Here is a 25,868-nt window from a genome sequence, read left to right on the forward strand (position 1 = left end):
TCGAATCATCAATCTTTGAATTTTTGGTAACTTCTGCCATTATAGGAATGTCTGATCTAATATCAATGTTATGTGATTTCTCAATCTTCTTAGCAATTCTAAATATGTAATGGTTGCTTTGAGGGTAACCAACCTCCTTAAGATAGATTTTTGATAAAAGACTATGATCCTTCTTTTAAAAACAAAATAAATTGTTAAACACATACAACATCTACTACAAATTGATTAGCAAAAAAAAAAAAAAACATCTATTGCAATTTCCTAAAACTACTACTCAAGATGCCAACTTCCTATTTCAACTTAACACACAATAGCTTAAAGCAACTACAACTCTTCACAGACAATAAATGAAAAGAACTACAACATACAAGTAAAGAAAAAAAAACCATAGGGAAGATTGTGGAGAAGATTATGGACAACATTAATTTCTATCTCGACATTGTATTTTCTTAATGATTTAAGCACGGAGGGGGGGAAGGGGGGGGAATTTATTTTTTTGAAAAATGGTCATTAAATACTTAAATTACTAAATAACAAATTTTACTGTTAAATCAAGACGAAGCAACATGAACTTACACTAATCTTAAATTTTGCAGGGGGTAAACCTAACATCACAATTTAACAAGAGATGTTTCTAAAATACCTTATTTATTTCGAGTCTTGCTGGAGTAACATTAAAATGTATATCGATTCTGACATTCTGATGTTGTGGTGCACACATAATAGATTCTTTTCATTTGTATCTCGATCAAAAGCATTTGAGATACGAGTGAAAGTTTCAAAATGGTCTTCAAATACTTAAATTACTAAATCAAAATTTTCACTCTTAAATCAAGAAGAAGCAACATGGACTTACACTAATCTTAAATTTTGCAAGCGGGTAAATCTAATATCACTAGTTTAACATGAGATGTCTAAGTACCCTATTTATTTTGAGTCATGCTGAAATAACATTGAAATGTACATTGATTCTGACATTTTGATGTTGTGGTGCACACTAACCATAGATGCATTTCACTCATATCTTGATGAAAAACATTTATGGTTATGTGTGCACCACAACATCATAATGTACAATCGATGTACATTTTAAGGTTACTTCAACATTATTCATTTATTTTTATAATAATTGGTGTGTTACTAATAAAAGTTGGGATACCAATAACATCTCTCAATATTATCGATACGTAAAGCAAACTCAAGTAGGTGAACGGAATTCGATCGAGAGAGAAAATATAATAGAACGGAATAACACCTCCCATCCCATCCCATCCCATGGCTTGTTCACACGTAGTCGTGATTGGAGCTTCGACAGCCGCCTCTGCTAACCTGTACCATGGTGCACTTCGGAAGGGCCTAGTTGCACCTTCACCCCTCTCCAAAATCCCTTCTCGCCAAAGGCAAAAACAGAGACACACCACTCTCCGCCTGTTTTCAACAATGGCGAAAAAGAGGAGCGAAGAATTCTCACTTGAGCAACAACAACAAAGAAACCCTAAAGAAGAAGAAGTGGAAGAAGAAGACTTGCCTTGGATTCAGGAGAAGGCGATGGACTTGGTGGAGTTCACGGGGTCAGTAACACAGGCGATTCCCGGGCCCAGAGTTGCTGGAAGTTCGCTCCCTTGGATTCTCGCAGTTCCGTTGGCTTACGCTGGAATTACTTTTGTTATTGCATTTGTTAAGACTGTCAGGAAATTCAATTCGCCTAAGGAGAAAAGAAGGAAATTGGTGAGTGGGTTTCAATTGCAAATTCGACTATTTTGAATTGGCTTTTCTGCACTTACATTGAGAAATTCGGATTAATGTGAATTGGGGTTTAGAAAATAAAATTTGACATAGTGTGCCAATAAGTCCCTAGCTGGGAGCAGAGAAAAATAAAAGCATTTTTCTTTTGCCTTTTTTCAATTACCGAGAGAAAAAAATTCAAGATGTAATTCATTGGCAGAAGTGCAAAACATTGTTGGGTTGGGAATGAGGGCCAGATGGTCCTGTATCAGATGAATGATCTGAACTGGATTTTTCATCCCTTCAAGTGGTAGATAAATTGGGCCTATTTATAAAAGTTTGCCAAAAAGTTAGCCATTGAACGGGACCCTATATATATACATATATAATATATGGGGACGGTTCAGCAGCCCTAAAGTTTGCCAAGTTTGGTGCCAAACATTTTTCAAAATATGGGTTAGAAGCTTTGGAATGAGATGATTTTTTGTGAGGATGATCTCTATGATGAGGAGATCATCCTCACCAAAAACCAGCCTATTCCAAAACTTCTAACCCCATCCAAAGTGATTTACAAAAATTGGACGGTTCATAATTCTTCAACTTGTAAACTAGGGTTAGAAGTTTCAAAATGAGCGGATTTTTTGTGAGGATGATCTCTTCACTGTAGAGATCATCCTCACAAAAAATCAGCCTATTCCAAAACTTCTACCCCATCAAAAGTGATTTACAAAAAATGTTTGGCACAAAACTTGGCAAACTTTGGGGCTGCCAAACCGCTCCCATAATATATATATATACATGGGTAGCGTTCAATGGCCAACAGTTTGGCAAACACATTTTTCAAAACATGGGTTAGAGGTCCTGGAATGGGCTGATTTTTGGTGAGGATGATCTCTACGGTGAGGAGATCATCATCACCAAAAATCAGCCCATTCCAAAACTTCTAACCCCATCAAAAATGATTTACAAAAAATGGACGGTTCACGATTTTTCAACTTGTAAACTGGGGCTAGAAGTTTTGGAATGAGCTGATTTTTGGTGAGGATGATCTCCTCACTGTAGAGATCATCCTCACCAAAAATCAGCCCATTCCAAGACCTCTAACCCATGTTTTGAAGAAGTGTTTGCCAAAATGTTTTGCCAAACTGTTGGCCATTGAACGGGACCCTATATACATATACATATGTATATGTATGTATATACATATATACATACATATACATATGTATATATATATATACATATGTATATGTATGTATATACATATACATATGTATATATAGGGTAGCGTTCAATGGCTAACTTTTTGGCAAAACATTTTTCAAAACATGAGTTAGAAGTTTTGGAATGGGCTGATTTTTGGTGATGATGATCTCCTCACCGTAGAGATCATCCTCACCAAAAATCAGCCCATTCCAAAACTTCTAACTCATGTTTTGAAAAATGTTTTGCCAAAAAGTTACCCATTGAACGGGACCCATATATATATATATATATGGAGCGGTTCAGCAGCACTAAAGTTTGCCAAACATTGTGCCAAACATTTTTCAAAACATGGGTTAGAAGTTTTGGAATGAGCTGATTTTTTGTGAGGATGATCTCTATGATGAGGAGATCATCCTCTCCAAAAATCAGCTCATTTTGAAATTTCTAACCCTAGGTTACAAATTGAAGAATCGTGGACTGTCCAATTTTTGTAAATCACTTTTGATGGGGTTATAAATTTTGGAATAGGCTGATTTCATCATAGAGATCATCCTCACAAAAAATCAGCTCATTCCGAAACTTCTAACCCCTATTTTGAAAAATGTTTGGCACATTGTTTGGCAAACTTTAGGGCTGCTGAACCGCTCCCTATATTTTTGTGAGGATGATCTCTATGATGAGGAGATCATCCTCACCAAAAACCAGCTCATTCCAAAACTTCTAACCCTAGTTTACAAGTTGAAGAATTGCGGACCGTCCAATTTTTGTAAACCACTTTTGATGGGGTTAAAAGTTTCAGAATGGGCTGATTTTTTGTGAGGATGGTCTTCTCATCATAGAGATCACCCTCACAAAAAATCAGCCCATTCCGAAACTTCTAACCCATAGATTGAAAAAATGTTTGTCACAATGTTTGGCTCTCTTTAGGGCCTCCAAACGCCACCCATATATATATATATATATATATATATATATATATATATTTGTTGTATTATTTTCATGTATATGACCATTTTAAAATTTACTATCTTTCTAAGTAAAATTTTACGTTAGCTTTTTATTCTAAATTATTTCGTTTCTAATGGAGATATCCTTAGTGGAGTTCTGTCAAAAATTGACACTCTTTCTGCATTTGATTTGAGAATTTTGGATTATTTTTCCCTTATTTGTTTGATGAGTTTTTAGATTTTGAGGTGGAAATTGGCTAGGGACTTTTGCATTGTAATCTATGAATTCCTTCTTGTAGGTTTCTAGGTGGCCAGGATGATTCCGCATAGAGATCATCCTCACAAAAAATCAGCTCATTTCGAAATTTTTAGCTTGGCTCTTTTTATGACCTCTGAACCCTCATGTATATATATATATGGGAGCGGTTCAGCAGCCCTAAAGTTTGCCAAACATTGTACCAAACATTTTTCAAAACATGGGTTAGAAGCTTTGGAAAGAGCTGATTTTTTTGAGGATGATCTATACGGTGAAGAGATCACATTTTGAAATTTCTAACCCTAGTTTACAAATTGAATAATCGTGGACCGTCCAATTTTTGTAAATCACTTTTGATGGGGTTAGAAGTTTTAGAATAAGCTGATTTTTGGTGAGGATGATCTCCTCATCATAGAGATCATCCTCACAAAAAATCAGTTCATTCCAAAACTTCTAACCCATGTTTTGAAAAATGTTTGGCATAATGTTTGGCAAACTTTAGGGCTACTGAACCACTCCCTATATATATATATATGAGTCAGGATCGGGGGACAACTATTTGTCACAATGTTTTTTTCAACACTACTCGGATGTTGTCCATTTTTTCAATGTTTTTAACACCACCGCTGGATGCATAGGATCTTGTAATGGACGACATCCAGGCTTTGTGAAAAATGTTGTAACAAATAGTAGTCCCTCGATCCTAATCCTATATATATGAGTTTGCCCATGTCTATTGGCATGGGCATTGTCTTTGGGGTTAAGGGGGGTAGAAGGCAATAAAGTTGGAAGGGTATATTATTGGGAAGGAAAAGAAAAGTAGTCCTCAAAATTTTTAGTGAGACTTAAATCCCAACTCCTCTTTATGTGGAAGATGGAGAGAGTGGGGTTCCACTATTGTGTTTTTATTTATTTATTATATATATGTGGGGAATGTTAACGTCTAATACTTCATGGGGACGTTAGCATTGTCCAACACTTTTTTTTTTTTTCAATAATACCCCTCTTCGTTTTGTCTTTTAGTGAAAAAGACAATGGTGTATGTGTCTTTTACACATAAATGCATGTATTAATGACATAATAAATGTATTTATTGTGTAAAAGACTAACATGCCCTTGTCTTTTTCGCTAAAAGACAAAATGAGGAGGGGTATTATTGGGAAAAAAGTGTTGGACAATGCTAATGTACCCATGAGGTCTTGGACGTTAGCCTTCTCCTATATATATATATATATTTTCTTCTTTTTATTTGGGTTCTTATCCAACACATTCTAAGAACAAAATGGCTAGACCATCAAGACTAAAAGGGGTAAAAAACCTAGTTCATACTTTTATTTTTAGATGTGCTATGAAAAATATATCTAACCAGTATTTATTCATTTTTCATGTTACTAAGTTGTATGCATGCATAGTTGTTGGCTTACCCACCAATGAGATTTTGGGTGGAAAAATAATTCAATTGATGTCCTTAAATTTGTGATATACCTGCGGTAGCTCCCAGAAATTGGATACAGATCCCCAAAAAGGTCCTGCTCTCCCCTTATTTATAAGGGTCTTTAGCTCATTACACTTTGCCACATGGCGGAGGCAAACCCTAATCTACGTCGAAACTATCAGCTGATAAGTACAAGTGGTGCCTTTGTATTGATCCAGCTCGTGCCTTGTCAATAATCTTCGTCTCCTTTCTACGTGTCATCTGCCAATACGCTAACCTTTAACCGCGGGTGTTGTATTGGCTTGATGAAACCTGTAGCCAATAGTCGTCGTATTTCTTCTTCGATTTGGAGCTTGACATTATGTCTAAATTTTCGTGACGTTTGCTTAATTGGTTTTGCGTTGGGCGCCACATTGAGATGGTGCGTTACTAGTTCTTGGTCCAATCCTGACATTTCATCATATTGTCAAATGAAAATATCCTTTTTTTTCACTCAAAAGCTCAATAATTGCGCTCTTCTCCTGACTGAGGCTCTCACTGATGCGTAGAGGGCAATCTTGAACTTCATCTCCTATATTGATTGTTGCCAATTTTTTTAAAGTCATATTCTCAAGGTCGCCTTCTTGTTTTATATTGCCGACTTCGTCTAAGTTGCTGGAGGGAGTAGTTTCATTCCCTCCGGTAGACTATCATAAATAGTATGCAGTTCATTCGTCTGGTAATGGGACCTTTGTGATTCGCGTTGTCAACTTGTCTTTTGCAGATAACGATCGTTGGCGCTTAGGATATTGCTGCGACTGACTTTCCCATTTTGGAAGGGACTTTGCATAAGTTTCCATTCTCCCTTTAGAGATATCAGTGTTGTCATGGAATGTTGCTTTGGCAAAGTGAGCCTCCTAGGGTGCAAAAGGCGCTTTAGAAGCCCTTATTATGACAACTTTCCCCTTTACCAAGGTTTTCACACATTGGTGACAGTTAGAACTGATGGCTTGATGTTGATGTAGCCATGGCTGCCCTAGTAAGACATGATAAGTCGCTTTGGTATCTATTACGTGGAATCGAGTCAGCGACCTAGTCGATCCAACGTGGAAGTCGACATCTATGTACCCCACTGTGTTGAATGCCTGGCCATTGAACCCATGAATGTTTATCGGCTGGTCAACAATTTGTGTCTTTGGTATTCCAATCACTTCAAGTGTAGAAGTCGGCATCAAGTTTAATTGGTGTCGGTATTGACGAAGGCGCGACGCAACTCTCTTCCATTAGTCACCGCCGTTACATATAACGGTCTTGTATGCTCCACAAAGTTTTCGGGGAGATCTCCTTTGTCGAAACTCATCGTGAGTAGAGTGTAGCGGTTGTCGACACAGGACGTTGCAACAACGACTTCATGGGTAATCTCCTCTTTATGGGTGATGGCAGCGAGTGATAGTGCGGCTTGGTAGCGTTTTCCTTTGGAGAATCCCAGTCCATCAAACATTTTCCTGGCTAATTTGGTGTTGCATAATTTTTCTTCTATACTGGTGTAATCTTGTTCTTTGTCTTGGAAATCTCTTGGGTTATGAGTTAGCACCATCATCGTGGCTCTCTTGGGTTGAGGGTGATGCCTTCATTTTCAGACCCCTTTGGAAGTAAGAATTCACCGTTCATGATCTTTTTAGGAAGATATGTTTGAGAGTGTTGCACTCGCCCATGGGGTGTTCTACCATTTGATGGAATTGACATAATGCAGATGTGATTCTTCTCTCAATGTGGGCTCGTGGCTTGGCGTGGGTAGATTTATTGCTTTTTCTTGAATCTAGGTTTCCAAAAATTCTTCAACATCTTCCATGCTACATGGGAAGCTTTGTGATTCTTCTGTGAAGTGGTTCTGTTGTTTGGTGTCTCGCCTATGTTTTTTGAATTCTTTGCGTTTGTTGCCAGTAACCATAAAGGCGTGAAGGCGTGCAACTATTTTCTTTTGGACACACACTCAGTTTTTTAGTTAAAACTTTCTCATTCCTTCCGGATGCCAATAGTATGGTAATGACGCTCTTCTTGGTGGTGTCATGGAGTTCAGAGAAGGTGGATATCTGCAAGTTTTCGAGGTGTACCTTGTAAATCGGTGTCATCCCACTAATACAAATGTCGACAAAACGAACTTCTACCATCACTTCGTGACAATCCATGACGACACGCCGAAACCTCCTCACAAACTCGCATAATTTCTCTCTGTTTCCTTGTTGGAGTTTGCTTAGGTCAGCCACTATCACCTGTTCTTTCACAAAGAAGTATTTCTTGTGAAATAACTTTACCATCTAACGCCATGATGGTATTGATCCGACTGGTAGACTATTGTACCATGTATAAGCATGTCCTGTGAGTGATTTTGAAAATTCCCTTAGGCAAAGTTCTTGATTCATATTGTGCTCACCCATGTCTTCTAGAAAACGCGCCACGTGCTCCCTAGTGTTTCCTCGGTCATTGTACATAGGGAAAGACAGATTGATGTATCCCTTGGGATAAGGTTTTTGTAGCATATCGCTCGGATACGGTGGAAGCAACTAGTAGAAACATTCTGGGTTTTCTTTAGTTAAAAGTTTGGATAGCTCTTCTACTATGACAAACTGTTCTGGTGCGGTTGATGTGGTTGCTTGTCTCGATACAAGACAATCTCCTTGACCCACAGGCAATGGGTCCGTAAATTGGGGTTCCGTTGCTATAGAAGTGCATCTTCTGCAAGGATCAACCCCTTCGATCATCGTGGTAATGGTTGGTTGTATCGTTTGTAATACCACTAGAATGTCGTGATTTGTTTGTGCAAATCCACGCTAGATCTAGTTCATCGCTTCCAATGGGTTCATAGGATGAGGTTCGCTTTCTCTTTGCGTAGCTTCGGGCTGCTCCAACTGTTCTGGCATAATGCCCCCAGTTTTGCTTCAAGTTGTCTTCATCTCCGTTTGTGAGGATGTTGGTTCTTCATTCCCCAGTAGAGTTGCCAAAATGTGGTGGCTCCTAGAAATTGGATAAGGATCCCCAAAAAAGGTCCCTCTATTTATAGGGGTCTTTAGCCTATTACACCTTGCCACATGGCGGAGGCAAACCCTAATCCACGTTGAAGTTGTCATCTGATAAGTACATGTGATGCCTTTGTATTGATCCAGCTCGTGCCTTGTCAATAATATTCATCTTCTTTCTACGCGTCATCTGCCAATATGCTAATCATTAATTGCCTCCCATTGTGCCTATATGTGCCAACTATAATTTTTGTCTTATTCATAACGGTTTGGGACCACTTTCATAACAACTTTCCTTAACGGCATTGTCAGCTTGTTGAGGCCTAGTCGTGGTGCGCATGCTTTCATCACCTCACTACGCCATGTCATGCTTTTCTGTGTTTGCTTTGCTCCATCAGTGTGCCGCCATGTGGCGCTTGGTCATCTTTGACTAGTCAACTGAAGTTGCTCTACTAATAGGGCGCCATATGGCTTTTGGTCAACCAAGGGAGGGTCAAACCTTTTTGGACTCTCTACAACCTCAAGATGACGTCAAATGATATTTGTTCCTGCTTGCAGATGGTTAGGATCGTCTCACTGAGCTGTGTTTTTCCCAATTTGTTATACAAAGTAGAATACGTTGATTGATGGATCTATGCCATAATGTAGTCTCTTATCATCCTTATCCCAAAAGTCTGTGTCGGCTGTATGAATTATGTCTTCCATTCAATTCTATTCAAAACCATGCGTTCCATTAGTTCAAGAGTCTTTGAATCTGTTTACACTACCTCGATCCATGTCATTGTTGGTCTTCAGCTTGCTCTTGTAGAACCTCCAACTTGCACGTGCTATTGAACCAGGTTGATTATCGATACTCGTTTTGCATGACAGCCATCTCAATTGACTTTCCTATACTATGCATTTTCATGAATGTTTCATTTCTAATTTTATCTTTCTTGGTCATTTTACTTATCCATCGCAACATTCTTATATGCATATTTATCTTTAACATGTAAAGAATTCCCTGAATTGCTTTTTTCCATGTCATTCATTTGGGATAGAATTTGCAGGTCAACAAAAATGCCATGCTATGTAAGTCAATTGATGAGTTGTTTCAAAAGGGAAGGGATGAAGTTCAACATTCAACTCTTATTGGGCTCACACAAAAGGTGACTATGTATGCGAATACGCTGTGATTTCTCCAAATTATCTTTATATTAGAGAAAACATTCTAATTAGATGGTGATTGCTAATTCCTATTTGACTACTATTAGATTGAAATATGTGCATATAATTTGACTTTGTGATACATGTTTGTTTTACTCCATAGTATATAATGTATTTAGACTCTAATACTTTGATTAGTTCCCATTTAAATAATTATATATACTGCTTTAGATGATGAAACACGAGGGGTAAAGGTGAGGTGGATCCAACATCTTGCCTAAACCGAGAAGATACCATTCAGGGGTTGTTGCTTGGGTCTAAGGGGAAAAAGACGCAAGAGAGTGATAGATTCAGAGACAAAGAAAGAGAGTGTGTGTGTGCTCCCAATAGGGTTAGAAGATTGAGCCCTTCCTTTTTTGCCCTAATAAACCTATTTCTAGGTTAAGTGGTATAAAATGACTAAAATGTCCTCATCCAATGGTCTGAAATTTAATATATTATTCTAATAAAAAATGTTGAATAAGCAATATCATGGGTCAGCTAATCACTTTATTTTTTTGATAAGTAAAGCAATATCATTAATAAGGCAGTCGAGGGGATTGGCCAAAAAACAAGAAAATATCAGAAAATGAAAAGACTGCCTTACATATTGCAAAGGGCATCCCATCTAAACACGAAATCCTCAAAAAACCCCCCTCTAAAAGACCCATCCAACTTGTACCAACGAAAAAGAAGACCAAGAATCAACAAAAATACATCATGGTTAGGATTTTCGACCTCGGAGAAGATTCTCCTATTTCTTTCCTTCCACACCCAACAAATAGCAAAGGTGAACAAGGCCCAAAAACTCTTCCTCTTGCTTGTGAAAAGTTGACGATTCCAACTCAGAAAAACTAGTAAGGTGGATGAAAGCATAACCCAAGAAAAATTAACAACCTAAAAAATGGGATCAAATTTTGAACATAAAAGGACAATGTTAGAGAATATGGTCAATCGATTTGCCATTTGAATAGCATAAAGCACAAAAATTCCAAACCTACAGCCTCATGGTCCCTCCATGTTTATTGTGTTTTTATCATCTCACTTGTGATTAGTCCATGTGGCATACACTTGGATTAATTCATTTTGCACCATTTACATTTAGCCCCCTGCACAACATAAAGGTTTGATGACATATGCGACGAGCAACTCATCCTGGAAATCATGGCATCATTTACAGATAACATTTTTTTGAATGAACACATATTTTAACAAAATCATGATAATTCATGTAATTGTGTAGCTTCAAGATGGAGGAAGAAACAATCAAAATGTTTAGTAGGTGTAGAGGTAATTTTTGTGTTTGACCTCAAGATACTAGAGATTCATTGATGATCCTCGAATTTGCACATACAAACCATACAAATAACAGAAAAACGTAAAAAAGTTAAAGAACATAGGAGTTTTTTAAGTGGTTCGGCAAATATGCTTACATCCACAGGCTCAGGGAGCCATTCCACTATATATTTCCTTATTACATGATTTTCCCTCCCTGTCCAATACCTATTTTTCTTTCCCTTTTCTCCTCTTCTTTTTTCCCTTTCCCTTTACAATAACTTTTAGCCCCTTTAAATAGAAAAGCTCTACACCTAAAATAGGAATTCTAATTCTAATTAAATTAGAATTGTCATATTTACCCATATCTAAATAAAGTAATTATCTAAAAGGGGAGAATCCTCCCAAATGGGGATTATTCCCTATTAGATAGAGTTCCTCCCGAATAATTCCACGTGTCCATCTTGAGATGTGTGTCGATTGTTGAGAATGAACGGTCCATATAAGAGAGGATTTTTATCCCTCCACAGTAGCCTCTTCTAAAGGTTAAAGTCTTTTAGGTCAGTTCATTAAGGGAACTGAGTCCGGTTCTTAAGGGAGAGCATGTTCTAAAAGATTAAGGCTTTTAGGTTCGATTTGTTTAGAGAATTGAGCCCTACTCTTAAGAGAGAGTAGGAAAAAAAAGATCAAGTTTTCTAATTCGGTTTGATAATATTTTTTTTTGATAAGTTGAAATTTTATTAAATAGAGAGAAAAAGGTAGGGTCGAGAAGACCCCAAATAATACTTAATAAAGAAGATAGAAGAATAAGCCCCCTCAGGCCGCCTCTAAGTTACAAATAACCTCTCACCTAACAACAAAATCCTAAAAAAATATCCCTTTAAATACTTTAAAAAACCTTCCCCCAGAAGAACAAAAGCCCTAGAATGGATAAGATGAGAACATGTATATGTTGCTCCTTTCCCTCCAAAGTTCTACTATTTCTTTCCTTCCAAATCCCCCAACAAATGACAAAAGGAAGCAAACTCCACAAAATATGCTTAGAAGCTTTGAAAGAAAAACCCCATACTAGCCGAGATTCAAAGAGCTCCTTGACTGTCTTTGGAAAGCAATCGACCATGCCAAAGAGACTGATGAAATGGGACCACACCTGGCAAACAAAAGCGCAATGCAGAAATAAATGATCATTCGTCTCCTCATTTCTCATGCATATCAAGCAACAATTTGGAGTATGGAAGCCTCTTCTAATCAATTGGTCCATAGTTGTCAATTTGCCCAAAGCGGTTAGCCAAATAAACACCGAAACTTTTGACGGAACCTTAACTCCCCAAATCAAAGATGCCAGAAAGGTAGATGTCATCTCATTCAAGCCGACACTATACATAGACTTTACCGAGATGACTCTATTCTTCATACCGTCCCACAATTTACGATCCTCTGTCTCGGTGTTGACCCAATCACTTCCAAAATCCTCCCCACACTATCCATTTCCCAATCATTAAAATTGTGCCTGAAACCCAAATCCCACGACCTATCCCTATTATCCCCAATCAAAAAGGAATCAACAGACTTCCTTTTCTTGTTAGACATAACGTATAGCCCTGGGAAAAGCTCCATCAAAGGTGTATCTTCGCACCATCTATCCTCCTAAAACCTGACTCTAGCCCCTTCCCATTTTGAATTTCACCTTTTTACAGAACGGAGTTTTTCAAAGAATCTATACCCCACACCCATTCACACCTTTTGCTTCTCTATTCTCCCAACCGAACTTATTCACCCCATACTTTTGTGCCACCACATTTCTCCAAAGACTGTCATTTTCCTCATCAAATCTCCATAATCACTTGGCCAACAAAGCCGAATTCATATTGGCAAAACTTCTAATACCCAGCCCTCCATGTAACTTAGGGATACAAATCTTCCTCCAACTCACCATGTGGTATTTTTTATGTCCTTGTCATGCCAAAAGAAATCTCTACAAATCTTGTCCATTTTTATCTCCACACTCCTCGGCAAAGAGAATAATGACATGTGGTAATTCGGGATATTGGACAACGTGCTTTTTATCAGTCTTATCTTTCCCCCTTTAGATATATTTCTTACCTTGCACTTACTCAACCTCTTCCCCATTCTTTCCAAAATCAGATTCCAAATCTCCTTGCTATTATAAGCCGCACCAAGTGGAATACCCAAATAAGATGTTGGCAACGTACCCACACTCCTCGAGCCCTACTCTTGAGGGAGAGTAGATGAAGGGATGTTTTTCAACTCAGTTTGAGGGGACTGAGACCTACTCTTGAGGGAGAGTGGTTGAAGGGAAAGGCGGACTTTCAGCTTGGTTTGATACTATCCCCAAACCCTACTTTTGAGGGAGAGTAGCTGAAGGGAAATTGTGTCTTTCAGCTCAGTTCGAGGGAACTGAGGCCTATTCTTGCGGGAGTGTGGATGAAGGGGAAGGCGGATTTAAAGCTTGGTTCGATAATATCCCCGAGCCTTACTCTTGAGGGAAGGTATATGATGGCGAAGCCTGGCTTTTATCTCGGGTTACTGAGGCCCACTCTTGAGGGAGAGTGGATGAAGAAAAACGCCGTCTTTTAGCTTGGGGATTGAGGCCCACTCTTGAGGGATAGTGGATGAAGGAAAGAGGCAAAGTCTTTAATCTTGATTCATTGGGGGAACCAGGTCCCACACTTTAGGGAGAGTAAAGAAAAATGTTAATTTTTTAGCTTCGGTTTATGAATTGAGCCCTATTCTTGAGGGAGAATAGGAAAAAGACAAGTTTCTAAGCTCAAGACAAATCCTGTTTTCGAGGGTGAGTTGATGACAAAAAATAACTCTTTAAGGTCAGTCCATTAAAGGAACTGAGCCCTACTCCTGGGTTGAGTAGGATTAAAGATGGTTAAGACATTTGCTAGGTTCAATATGGAAATCCGGCCTTGTTGCGGGTTGATGGATACTTAAAGGGAACCTTGACTTATTTGTTGGTTGATCATGCTTAAAATGGAATCTGACTTTTTCGTCAATTGATGCTAAAAAAATGGAAATGGAAAGACTTGGTTCTTCCCAAGGAATCATGCCTGACCCCAAGTTGGTCATTTTATTAGATGAAAAGTCTTGGTTCAATAAATTATTGGATTTGTGCTAAATAGGGAACTAGGTAAGCTCAGGAGCTCAGGAATGGAGTCAAGGATGGTGCTCATTCAAGAAGGATTGTCAGAAGTTGCAGAGTTCTTGAAGGCGGATCTCGATACATCAATCTCCACCTTCGAGAGGAGACTATTTAGAGGGATAAAAATTCACTCTTGTCTAAACCATTCATTCGCACCAATCGACATGCATTACGAGACAGGCACACTATCTAATTAGGGAAGAATCCCAATTTGGGAGAATTCTCCCTTTTTAGATAATTACTTTATTTCGATAAGGTAAATATAACAATTCTAATTTGATTAGAATTAGGGTTCTTATTTCAGGCTTAGGATTTTTCTATATCAAGGGTCTAAAAGTCATTGTAAAGCGAGAGGAAAAAAACAGAGGAGAAGAGAAGATGGAGAGGAAAATTGGGATCTAGAAAGGGAGGGAAATCATGTAATATTGAAATATTATCGTGGAATGGCGCCTCGAGCCCGTGGATGTAGGCACGTTTGCCAAACCATGTAAAAAATCTCGTGTTTTTTATCTTTTCTACGTTTTTTTGTTATTTGTATGGTTCTTGTGTTCTTTATTATGGAGGGATAAAAATCCACTGCCATCTAGACTGTTCATTCGCATGAATTAACACATCTCGAGATGGGCACGTGACATTATTTGGGCAAAACTTTATCTAATTAGGGAGGATCCCAGTTTGGGAGGATTCTCCCCTTTTAGATAATTACTTTATTTGGATAGGGGTAAATGACATTTCTAATTTGATTATAATTAAGGCTCCTATTTTATGTTTAAGGTTTTTTTGTTTAAAGGGCCTAAAAGCCATTGTAAAGGGGGAGGAAAATAGGAGAACAAAAGAGGGACAAGAAAATAGGCATCTGGAAAGAGAGGGAAAAATCATGTGATATTGAAATATTATAGTGGAATGACACCTCGAGTTCGTGGATGTAGGTACGTTTGTTGAACCACGTACAAAATCTCGTGTTCTTTGTCTTTTCTGCGTTTTTTTTTGTTATTTATATGATTTTTGTGTGAGATCTCGAGGATCATTAGTGAATCTCTGGTATCTCGAGGATCATCAGTGAATCTTTGGTATCTCAAGGTAAATCACAAAAAATACCTTTACAGTGGGCATAACCTAAGCAAGGCAATCAACTAAAGAATGAGATAACGACAATCTTGAAATCATATTTACATTAATAGTTGCTTACTCAAACGATATATGCTGAAAAGACTAGTCACCATGGATCAAAAAATGTTGCAGAGTTGATAAACAATTGAAAAGACACAAAAGCCTAAGAAAATGTAAATTTTCCCCGATTGAGAAGTTGCTTGAAAGCAAGTATTCCTAAGAAGGCAAGCGACGCCAAAAGATTGGTGATCATTTGAAAAGATGAGCATCTAAATGGAATAAAATGTGGTTAAAAATGTGTTGAGGAACCAATAAGCATTTTAGAGGACGAGCGCTTGAGAAGGTGAGCGATTGTGGCTGAGAGTGCCCTAGGAAGCCAATAAGTATTTGAGAAGACAAGTGCTTGAAAAATGAGTAATTATGGTTGAGAGTGTGCAAGGGGGCCAATAAGTTTGTGAAAAGACGAACGCCTGAGAAGACACATAGTTATGTTGAGATTTTTGAAAAGACATGCGCTTGGGATGCGAGGGGAATGTGGTTGAGAATGTGTCAGGGAGTCTGAGTGTATGAGCGCATGGGACAATGAGGGCTTGAGAAGGCAAGTGGTTGTCACTGAGAGTGTCAGAGAGCCAATAAATGTCTGAGTAGATGAGCGTCTAAGGAGGCGAGTGGTTGAGCATGCGCCATGAAGCGAATAAGCATCTAAGAAGACAAATGCATGAGAATGCAAGCAACATTGCTTATGGAGTGGCATCACCTAGAGTTGGCATTACCCGGAGGTGGCATTGCTTGAGAGTTACATCAACCAGAGCAAAGGGAGGAATCACCCAAAGGTGGAATCGTCTTGATGGTGGTATCACACGGAAATGACATCAGTTGAAGGCGACATCACTCGAAGGGGGTAACATTCAGAGGTGTTATTGCCTGAAGGTAAAATTACCTGAGAGGTGTCTTTGCTCGACTAGTGAATATAGGCTCGTTGTTATGGATTCTAGACGCATGTGGTCTAAAAATATTGGCTTTAGGTATAAAAATGAACTAGGTCTAGACATGGTTTAATATCTCATTTTCGCTCAGTGTTTCAATATATATATTTTTTAAAAATCGAAATGGTACCAAAACAAACCTGAAATAATACGAAACATTCGATACATATGATACCTTAACTTAAGGTTTTAAAAAAGTCTTACATTAAAGTTTATTGTCAAAGGGCATATGGTTAGTTGAAGACACAATGTATCTCAAATATTTACCAAAACATTGGGGTTTTAAACTAAATAATCCATTTTTCCTGAGAAGACCAAGGTCAAGGGCATGTCATCTGTGTTCGAACCGTTTCAAAACTTATTTGTTTCAAAAATGAATAAATAAAAATAAAAATCGAAGGAGATCTTACCTCGAACATCGCACAAATCCGATTAATTCTGGTGACCTCACTCTACCACTCAGGTTTTTCTCTCTCCATTCCCCATTTCCTTTTACTTCTTTGATTTCCCTGAGAAATCATCGAAACTTCGTATGTTTTGATTTCTGGGTTGTTTCGTCTCATTATATTTAAAAGTCGAAACGTTTCATTCGAAACATTACGAAACGAAATGACATTTTGAACCATGGGTCCAAATATGAGTGAACCTGAGTTCTCCCAAATTGGGCTAATCAAGTTGTACTCAGGAATGGGCTTAACATAAGTTATAGTGCCCAATCTAGCTAGGGTCCTAGTAGTAGGTTTGGGTTTAAGGTCCATAAGGAGAAGTGCACAACCCTAATAAGTAGGGACATACATGTGTTAGTGGATCAACAAAAATATGCCAAGCTTTAATGCAATTGGAGAGCTAAAGTTGAGTAGCTACCCAATTCTCTCAAGGATATACTCTATACCCATAAATAATATGTATACATTTGATAAATGGCTCATTTCTGATCTTTGTTCGTCAAAACCTTTCACATTTCTCCCATCTTCATCACAATTCTGAGAAGGCGATCAGTTAACAAACTAGGGTTTACACGAATAAGAGTTGGAATAGCAGAGGGATCTTAATCTATTTGGTCGTTTCTATAGATTCAACCATTGAAACCAAAGAGAAGACATTGAAGGAAGATAAACCTAGAGTGATGTTGGCATATAAATGTATGGGTTGTCTCATGAGATTCCTTTTTGTTTCTTGTTTCTTGCCTTTTGTGCTAATAAGATGCCAAAAATGAGTTATAAGCCTAAAGTTGCCTTTCCCATCTTTCCCTCTGAGACTTGTTCGTATGCTAAAATCAAGATCTGACTGCCCCTGATTTTGGAGAACTATTATAGAAGATGGAGGCGAAAAAGAAGAGTTATGCAGGCTTCATCTGAAAGCAAAAAAGTTCGAATTCCATTCATGTTGGGTAAGGAGCAGGAGTGGAGATCATAGAGTTGGGTAAAACTTGAGTTTCTAGGTTATCTTTACTAGAGGAAGAAGGTGCTTGGTTGGGCAAAATGCTTGACGCAGCAGCTTCAACAAGAAAATTGTTTTAAGAGAAACTCTCCTAAGATGGTAGGATTTTTATCTTATCCCCAAATCAGAACAAAGGTGGTAGATTTAAAATTGCAAAGGTTCAGTGACTCCTTCAAATTTCAATCAGTAGTTTTTTCGGAAGGCAAGAATGGAAACGGATGGAGACAAGCAAGTTTGGTTTTGAAGTTTATCTTCGATTAAGAAGAAAGAATGGAGGAATTCAGGCCCAAAGAGATGTTTTCAGAAGGTCTTAAGTCGTGGTCGGAAATAGTCAAAAATAGTTCTTCAGGCGAAAGTGGTCTGGAGAAACCAAAACTATAGTTTAGAGAAGGCAACAACCTCCTTCTCCTCCGTTTGTGAATCAGAAGCTTGAAAAAGAAGCTTCAAGTAACAATTCTCGAAGTCTGAAGGTGTTTGGGAGATGGAGGTGGGCTGTTATTTGTGAAGCAGATTCAAAGGACATTGACTGGGATGAATTGTTGAGAAGTTTTAAAAATCGGCTGAACAACTAATCGATCTTCAATAAAAGATGGCTGAAATGGGGCACTAACAAGAGAATCCTACTTCTGGGAAACATAGAAGAAACATTTTTGATCACCAAAATGAGAGAAGTAAAAGTCAGAATGTAATAGTTCAGCTAAAGACCTGGTTTGCAGACATCAATTGTATGACCACAAGCTGGGAAAATAAAGGCACCTGAGTTCAGATAATGGGGTTACCCTTTCATCTTTGGGTGGATTTTGCGTTTAGAAAAATTGGCAGTCAGTTGGGAGGTCTTTTGTAGGTCAACACAAGAACGAGCTGGTGGGATGATTTTTCGTCGGCAAGATTGAAGGTGGCTTTTCCTCCCAGGAAGATCCTAAAAGGGCTAGAAATCTCAGTTGGAGGGTTCTACTTTAGGGTTTGTGTCTTGTTCAAACCATCGTTCATAGGTAAAGGTTCACTAGTGAAGAGTTCTTTAATTTATCTGGAATGAAGGTAAGTAGTGTGCTAAGCAGGAAACAAGCTGCTGATGAGGATATAGTTGCAGTTGTGGAAGCAGAGTTGGAGGAATGTCACTTGGTTTGGACGGGGAAGATGAAGCCTGTAGCTATCATTTTTATCCTGGCAGAATCAGAAATTGTGGTGGTGGGCGCACAAAATAAGCAAGAAAAAATTTCAGTTTCAAATTTGAAATTAACTCCTGCGAGAGTACGTGTCAAGAGATCTGTATTAAATTCTCGAATCCTGAGATTGGAAGGGTTGTGTCCTTCAAAGGTACTCGAAAAAACTCGTTTGGCGAGTATTCTTGGGAAGGCAGCAGAAAGTGTAAATTATAGAAAATTTCTTCGGTTAAACAGAATGATTGAAAAACACGTGAAGGACTTAGTTGTCCATTCTCAGGGTGATTCAAAAGATGTTGGGATGGATAAAATTTGAGGTTCAGATTCAATAAAGCCCATTAGCCAAGCCCAAGAATCAGTCATGTCTCCAGCCTCTCAGGATTTTACATAGATTCTGGGCCAAACATCTGAAGTTCTTAAGGCCCAGGCCCAAAGCTTGTAAGTCTTGAATTCAGTAACAACAAAGCAATTGGAATCCAGATTGATTTTCCCTTCTTCGGCCCAAAAGCCAGTATCTCTAATCAAGGTCTAGTGAGTTTGTGATCCCGAGAGTTAGAACTAGAAGATTTTCGTGTGGAAGCCATTTGTACTCAGGACGGCCCAATTACAGGTTCTGTTTTCCAATTAGTGAGAAAGTCAAATGAAAAGTTGAAGAAAAAAGGGTGGTTCAAGCGACGACAACAAACACTGGTTCGAAGCCAACTTTTATCTAGACCTCCAACCATCTCGTTCCTACTTCAATCTGGGACAGGTTACGTTCCGCTCTTGGGTGGCACTTTGGACGAACTTTTTTTCCAGTGTTTCCTAACCTTTTGGCTTTAAGGTAAACCAAGGTGCTTTGGAGGAAGGAGGTATGCTCGCCCATCGTTTGTCCTCTAGGGGCTTCAATTCCTTTTCTTTTTCCAAATATTTTCTCTTTGCTATCCAAAATTGTTCTTTGTTGGCTTCTTTAAGCTTTTCCTGGGATTTGTCTCTTTTTTATGTGGGTTGTGTTGTTTTGGTTTTTTGAAAGGTTCCAATTTCCTCAATCGTTGGTCCAGCTTGCTTCGATTCAAGAATTTCAAGTTGAAGAGGTGAGTCGGAAAGAGATCAGGGAAGATGTCTCTTTGTTATCTTTCGGTTGGTTGGCTTCTCTGTGGATTTCTTTAGTATCTAACATTGAGTCTCAGACATTGGATCATTCAGAGGAGTTAAAAATTGGGTGTTGTGTTGACAGAGGGAATGAGCCCAATTGGAAAGAGGTGGAAAATTGGCTTTTTAGGTCAGAAATCGAGACAGTTAATTGGTTGATAAGTCAAGCTCTAAGATTAGTGGAATCTTTTGGTATTGTTTCAAAGTCGGAGGATAAGAAAACTTCATTGATTATGAAGGTTGCAGTAGGGGATGGAAAAGATAAGGAGGGTAAGGGGAAGGAACTTAATTCATGCAGAATGGAGGAGGAAGAGTTTGGAGATAGCTTGGATCAATTATTGTTGACCAATCAGGGGTTCATAGTGTCAAGTTGAATCAAGAGAATGAATTGATTGTTACTACTCCATTGAAGAATGTGAGGAGTAGCACAAGATTTAAAAGTGTTAAGAAGGTAGATAGACTTAAAGTAGATCTTGTTGATTTCCCAATCAAGTCGGGAGGTTCGTGTAGAAAGACAAGGGGTCAAAAGTAATTAATGATGTTTAAAATTCTGTGTTGGAATGTTAAGAAGGTTAGGAGAGAGGAAGAAAAGAGCGGTTGTAAAATCTTTCATTAAGAATCAAAATTAGGGGAGTGTGATGAGAATGTTATTAAGGATCTTTGGTGTGGTAATATTGGTTGGTTGGCTTTTCCAGCCTTGGTCTACTGGGGGTATCATTTTGATGTGGAATAAGGATGCCTTAAATTTTACAAATTCTCTAATTGGAGCTTTCTTAGTTTTAGTTCTTTGTAATGGTGTCAATGAAGATTTTTAGTGGGGTTTTTCCAGAATTTCTGGCCAATACAAAGTGCAAAGAGGATTCAGTTTTGGGAGGAATTGGAGGATGTTGCGGGTTATTGGGATAAACCGTGGACTCTAGGTGGGGATTTTAATGTCATTAGATTTAGTCATGAGAAAAATGGGAGGTCTAGAATCACAAAAGACATGAGATTTCAATAACTTTGTAACTCGACAGTCTTTGATGGACTTCCCTCTTTTGGGAAAATTGTTTAATTGGTCAAATAATCAAATCCCTCCAAGATTATCGAGATTAGACAGATTTCAGGTGGCTAATCTTTGGGAGGAAAAGTTCTAAAATGTGGTTCAAACAGTGGCCCCGAGTCTAGTTTTTGATCACATTCCAATTCTTTTGGAAGTGAGGCTTTTTAGGAGTAAACCTATGCCATTTAGATTTGAAAATATGTGTTTGATTCATCCTGATTTCAATGATCTCGTAAAAGATTGGTGGAGTGAAGTTTTTTCCTTGGGCTGGTTTTATTTTTAAGAGCAAGTTAAAGGGTCTTAAAGAAAAGTTGAAGTCTTGGAATAAAGATGTTTTGGCATAGGTAGATTTGAAGACAACGAAAATGATGAAGGATTTGGAGGTCTTAGATTTGCAGGAGGAAGAATGGAATTTTTGTGTGGAGGATAGGGTGAAGAGAACGGAGTTGAAGTCGGAATTCCAAAGGGTGGCTTTGATGGAGGAAATTAGTTGGAAGCAGAAGTCAAGGAATAAGTGGTTGAAAGGAGACAACAATACAATTTTTTTTTTCACAAAGTGGCAAATTTCCATGAGAAAGACAATCAAATTTCAAAGCTAATTATTAATGGAGTAGAGGTGGAGGGGGAAAAGGATATCAAAGATGTTATTTACTATACAGATCTGTACTGGGAAAGGGAGTCCAAGAGACCTCATCTTGACAATTTGGAGTTCAATATTTTAACCTAGGAAGATAAGGACTGGCTTGAAAGGCCAATAGGTGATGAGGAAATAGAAGCAGTAGTTTCTTCTTTGAGTGGGGATAAGGCTCCTAGCCCGAATGAGTTTACAATGGCTTTCTTCAAACGATGTTGGGATATGGTGGCTAAGGATTTTATGTTGTTGATCAAGGAGATTCAAGAAAATAATTACTTGGATTATGGGTTGAATAGCACTTTTGTGGCTTTGATCCCCAAGTGATAAGGGGCCGATGAGTTGAGAGAATTTAGGCCTATTAGTTTGATTGGTTCGGTGTATAAAATCCTTTCGAAAGTTTTGTCATCGTGATTGAAAGTTGTCTTGAAAAATTTGATAGGGGTTGAGCAAGGAGCTTTCATCAGAGGGAGACAAATCTTAGATGGAGGGGTGATAGCCAACGAGTGTATTGATTTAAGACTGCGTGAAAAGAAATTGGGGTTGATGGGGAAAATTGATTTACGAAAGGCTTATGACCAAGTGTGTCGGGATTTTTTGGAATATATGATGGCAAGAATGGGTTTTGGGGACAAGAGTTGGAGTTTTTGGAATATGTTAGTATGAGCATTGTGCTCTACTAATTTCTTATATATGTGAACAAGAAGTTTACAAATTGACCCATACATTTACTCTACACACACCAATCTATAATACAAAGCTACTTACACAGACCAACACTCCCCCTCAAGTTGGCATCTATGTATCAAACATGCCCAGTTTGATATAAACATCATAAAGAATAGCAGCCCCAATTGTTTTGGTGAAGATATCTGCAAGTTGTTGAGAAGAGGAGATATGTTGAAAAACTAGTGAGCCATCAAAAACCTTCTCTTTGACTAAGTGCACATCAACTTCAATATGCTTAGTCCTCTCATGAAGAAATGAATTAGATGCAATTTTTTGAGCTGCTTCATTATCACAATAAAGATGCAAGGAACCACGAACCAAAAATCCTAACTGAGAAATGAATGAATGAAGCCATAAAACATGTTCCATGAGCTATGGCTCGATACTCTGCCTCAGAACTTGAGTGAGCAACAACATGTTGTTTCTTACTTTTCCATGTGACCAAGTTTCTTCCAATAAATGCACAATATCCAGAAGTAGAGCGACTATCTGTGGCTGCTCTTGCCCAATCTGCATCAGTATATTCTGATATGTCAAGATGGCCATAAGAATGGTATATAAGTCCACAACTGAGACTAGACTTAATGTACCGAAGAATGCGATGGACAAGGTGAGAAGTACGAGGAGCATGCATCAATTGACTCACTAGGCTAACAACAAATGTGAGATCTGGGCAAGTGATCGTAAGATAAATTAGGCGACCCACAAGACGTTGGTACTCTCGAGGATTAGAAAGATCACCACCCTCACTCTCATGAAGTGAATGCTTAAAATCCATAGGCGATGAAGAAGGTTTACACCCGACCATACCAGTATCATTAAGAAGTTCAAGGGCATATTTCCTTTGAGAAAGAAATATTCCTTTCCTAGATCAAGCCACCTCAAGACCCAAAAAGTATTTTAAACTACCGAAGTCTTTGGCCTCAAACATATGACCAAACTCACTCTTCACATTGAGATAAATGATGAGTCATCCCCAATAAGAATAATATCATCAACATAGACCAATGGAATAGTACGTCCAATACTACTAGAATGGATGAAAATAGTATGGTTCGAATGGCATATTTGAAAACTCATACCAATAACTATTTCACTAAAGCGGTGGAATCAGGCACGAGGTGACTACTGCAAACCATATATGGATTTTCGAAGACGACAAATCATCCTAGTCTCCCCTTGAAGCAGGAAGCTAAGAGGAGGATCCATATAACCCTCCTCTGTGAGATCACCATGAAGAAAAGCATTCTTGACATTTAACTGATATAAATGCCAATCTTGATTAGCAGTGATGGAAAGTAAAACTTGAACAAACGTTAGTTTGGCCACATGAGCAAAAGTAGCATCATAATCCAAACCATGAGATTGAGTAAAGCCACGTGCAACAGGACGAGCCTTGTATAGATCATTTGAGTTATGCTTTACAACAAAAACCTAACAATAACTAACAATATGCTTCCTTGATGGAAGATTGACCATGTCCCATGTATGATTATTGTGCAAGGCAATCATTTCCTCATCCATCGCAGCTTCCAATTAGGATTAAGAAGAGCAACATGTATGGTGCGAGGAATAGATACAATATCAATGGTAGAAAGAAAGGCTTTGTAAGGAGATTGATAACATACAAACTGAGCAATAGGGTAAGGAGTAGAAACACAACGACGAATCCCTATTCGAACAACAATAGGCAAATCAAGATCAAGAAAAATAGTGGGAGCAATAGTAGGGTTAAATAAATTAGAAGAAAGAGATGAAGGATCAAGATTACCAACTGGAGCTGCTTGCAGAGAGGATGAAGGTGGTAGTATGATAGAGGGGGGGCACATGCAAGCGTCGACGAGCATATGTGAGAATCTTACGTTGTGGCAAAGAAGAATTAGAGAAAACCACTGTAACAGGTAAATGAATAGAAGACATGAGGGTCAAAGTAGAACAATTAGGAGAAATAAGGAACTTGTTTAAAAATGGTAAACATCCATTGAAGTAAAGAAACTTTGAGCCTGAGGATCATAGCAGCTATATCCCTTGGACACCCCATAATAACCTACAAAAACACAGTGAATGGCAGTATCATCCAATTTTTTTGGGACTAGGACGATGATCTTGAGCAAAACAAGTACAACCAAACACTCGAGGCTCAATGGAGAAAAGGGGATCCTAAGGACATCGTAAGTGAAAAGGAGTACGACCCTTTAAAATTCTGGCAGGAGTTTGATTGATTAGGAAGCATGTAGTAAGTAAAGGCATACACCAAAAAGACTTTGGCATTTGAATACCCCGTAATAGAGAACGGGTTACACCTAAAATATGTCTATTCTTACGTTCGACAACTCCATTTTGTTGGGAGTGTATGGATAAGAGAACTGATGTACTATATGTTGGTCTAGATAGTGAAAAAAGGAGTGGGAAGTGTGCTCACTATCATTGTTAGAACAAAGAGTTTTGAGAAGAACACCATATTGAGTCTAAACCATAGAATGACATTCCTAAAACTTAGAAACAACTTCATCTTTATACTTCAAGAGGTAAACCCATGTAACCCGAGTATAATCATCGATAAAACAAAATATCAAAGACCATCAATAGAATTAACAGGAGGACCCCATACATCAGAATGATTCAATTAAAAGGGAAAATGACATCGATTCATGTGAGATGGATAAACATGCCTAATATGCATAGACAGTTCACACACATCACATTGAAATTTAACAGATGTGCGCAAAATTTTAAAAGATGGAATCATAGTGCATAATGTTTGAAATTCCACATGCCCAAGCTTAACATGCCCCAAAAACAAAGTTTTACGAGTTGCTGCAATAGGAAAAGAAAAAATTGATCCAAAAACAAGAGTAGATCTACCAAAAATAGAATCAACCATGAATTTCATAGCAACATGAGAATCTAGCTGAGCATCCAAGTAGTATAGCCCCCCTTTCTCAACACCTCTACTAACAATCCTCCTCGTATTGTGCTCCTGAAAGACAATGAGATGGATAGAAAATAATTCAACAATTTAGTTTTTTTGTAATGTTACTAACAGAAAAAAGTTGGGAGGAAAGATAGGGAACATGTAACACATGTGTGAAAGAAGGAGATGAAGATACTGGGATGCTTCCCACTCCTTGAACAAGAGTAAATGAACCATCAGCTAAGCGAACCTGAGCTGATGTGGATGGAGATAAAATCATAGAAAAATGTTGTCTCACCAATCATATGCTTAGTAGCACCTGAATCGATGACCCAACAAGGAGATGAGGAGGAGGCAAAGGAAACAAATGCAGAGGTAATACAGTACCTAAGGGAGCTGAGGATGATGATGGTCTAGTAATATTGGAAGGAGAAGTCTGAGAACACAGCTCTGATTGAATAATCTTAGCCACCCCAGCCCTCAAAGGGCCCATCATATCTAAAGGGACATGGAGAATCAGACTGAGAG

General features: G+C 38.3%; 1 protein-coding gene across 4 annotated transcripts in view; it reads left to right on the plus strand.

Moving 5' to 3' along the window:
* Window positions 1-1,197: 1,197 nt before the first annotated feature.
* Window positions 1,198-25,868, plus strand: part of LOC147401585 (ribosomal RNA small subunit methyltransferase J) — a 34,461-nt gene continuing 9,790 nt past the window's right edge. For 2 of the 4 annotated variants that reach the window (XM_086442908.1, XM_086442911.1), the window contains exons 1-2: window positions 1,198-1,728; window positions 9,606-9,713. In XM_086442908.1, the coding sequence (XP_086299034.1) occupies window positions 1,276-1,728; window positions 9,606-9,713 (561 nt within the window). In that variant the 5' untranslated portion in view covers window positions 1,198-1,275. The remainder of the gene's footprint in view (window positions 1,729-9,605; window positions 9,714-25,868) is intronic. The other 2 variants (XM_086442910.1, XM_086442912.1) reach the window with 1 other exon arrangement.

This window comes from Akebia trifoliata, chromosome 5, assembly GCF_017979445.1.
Source record: "Akebia trifoliata isolate Shusen 1 chromosome 5, ASM1797944v1, whole genome shotgun sequence".
Taxonomy (NCBI): domain Eukaryota; kingdom Viridiplantae; phylum Streptophyta; class Magnoliopsida; order Ranunculales; family Lardizabalaceae; genus Akebia; species Akebia trifoliata.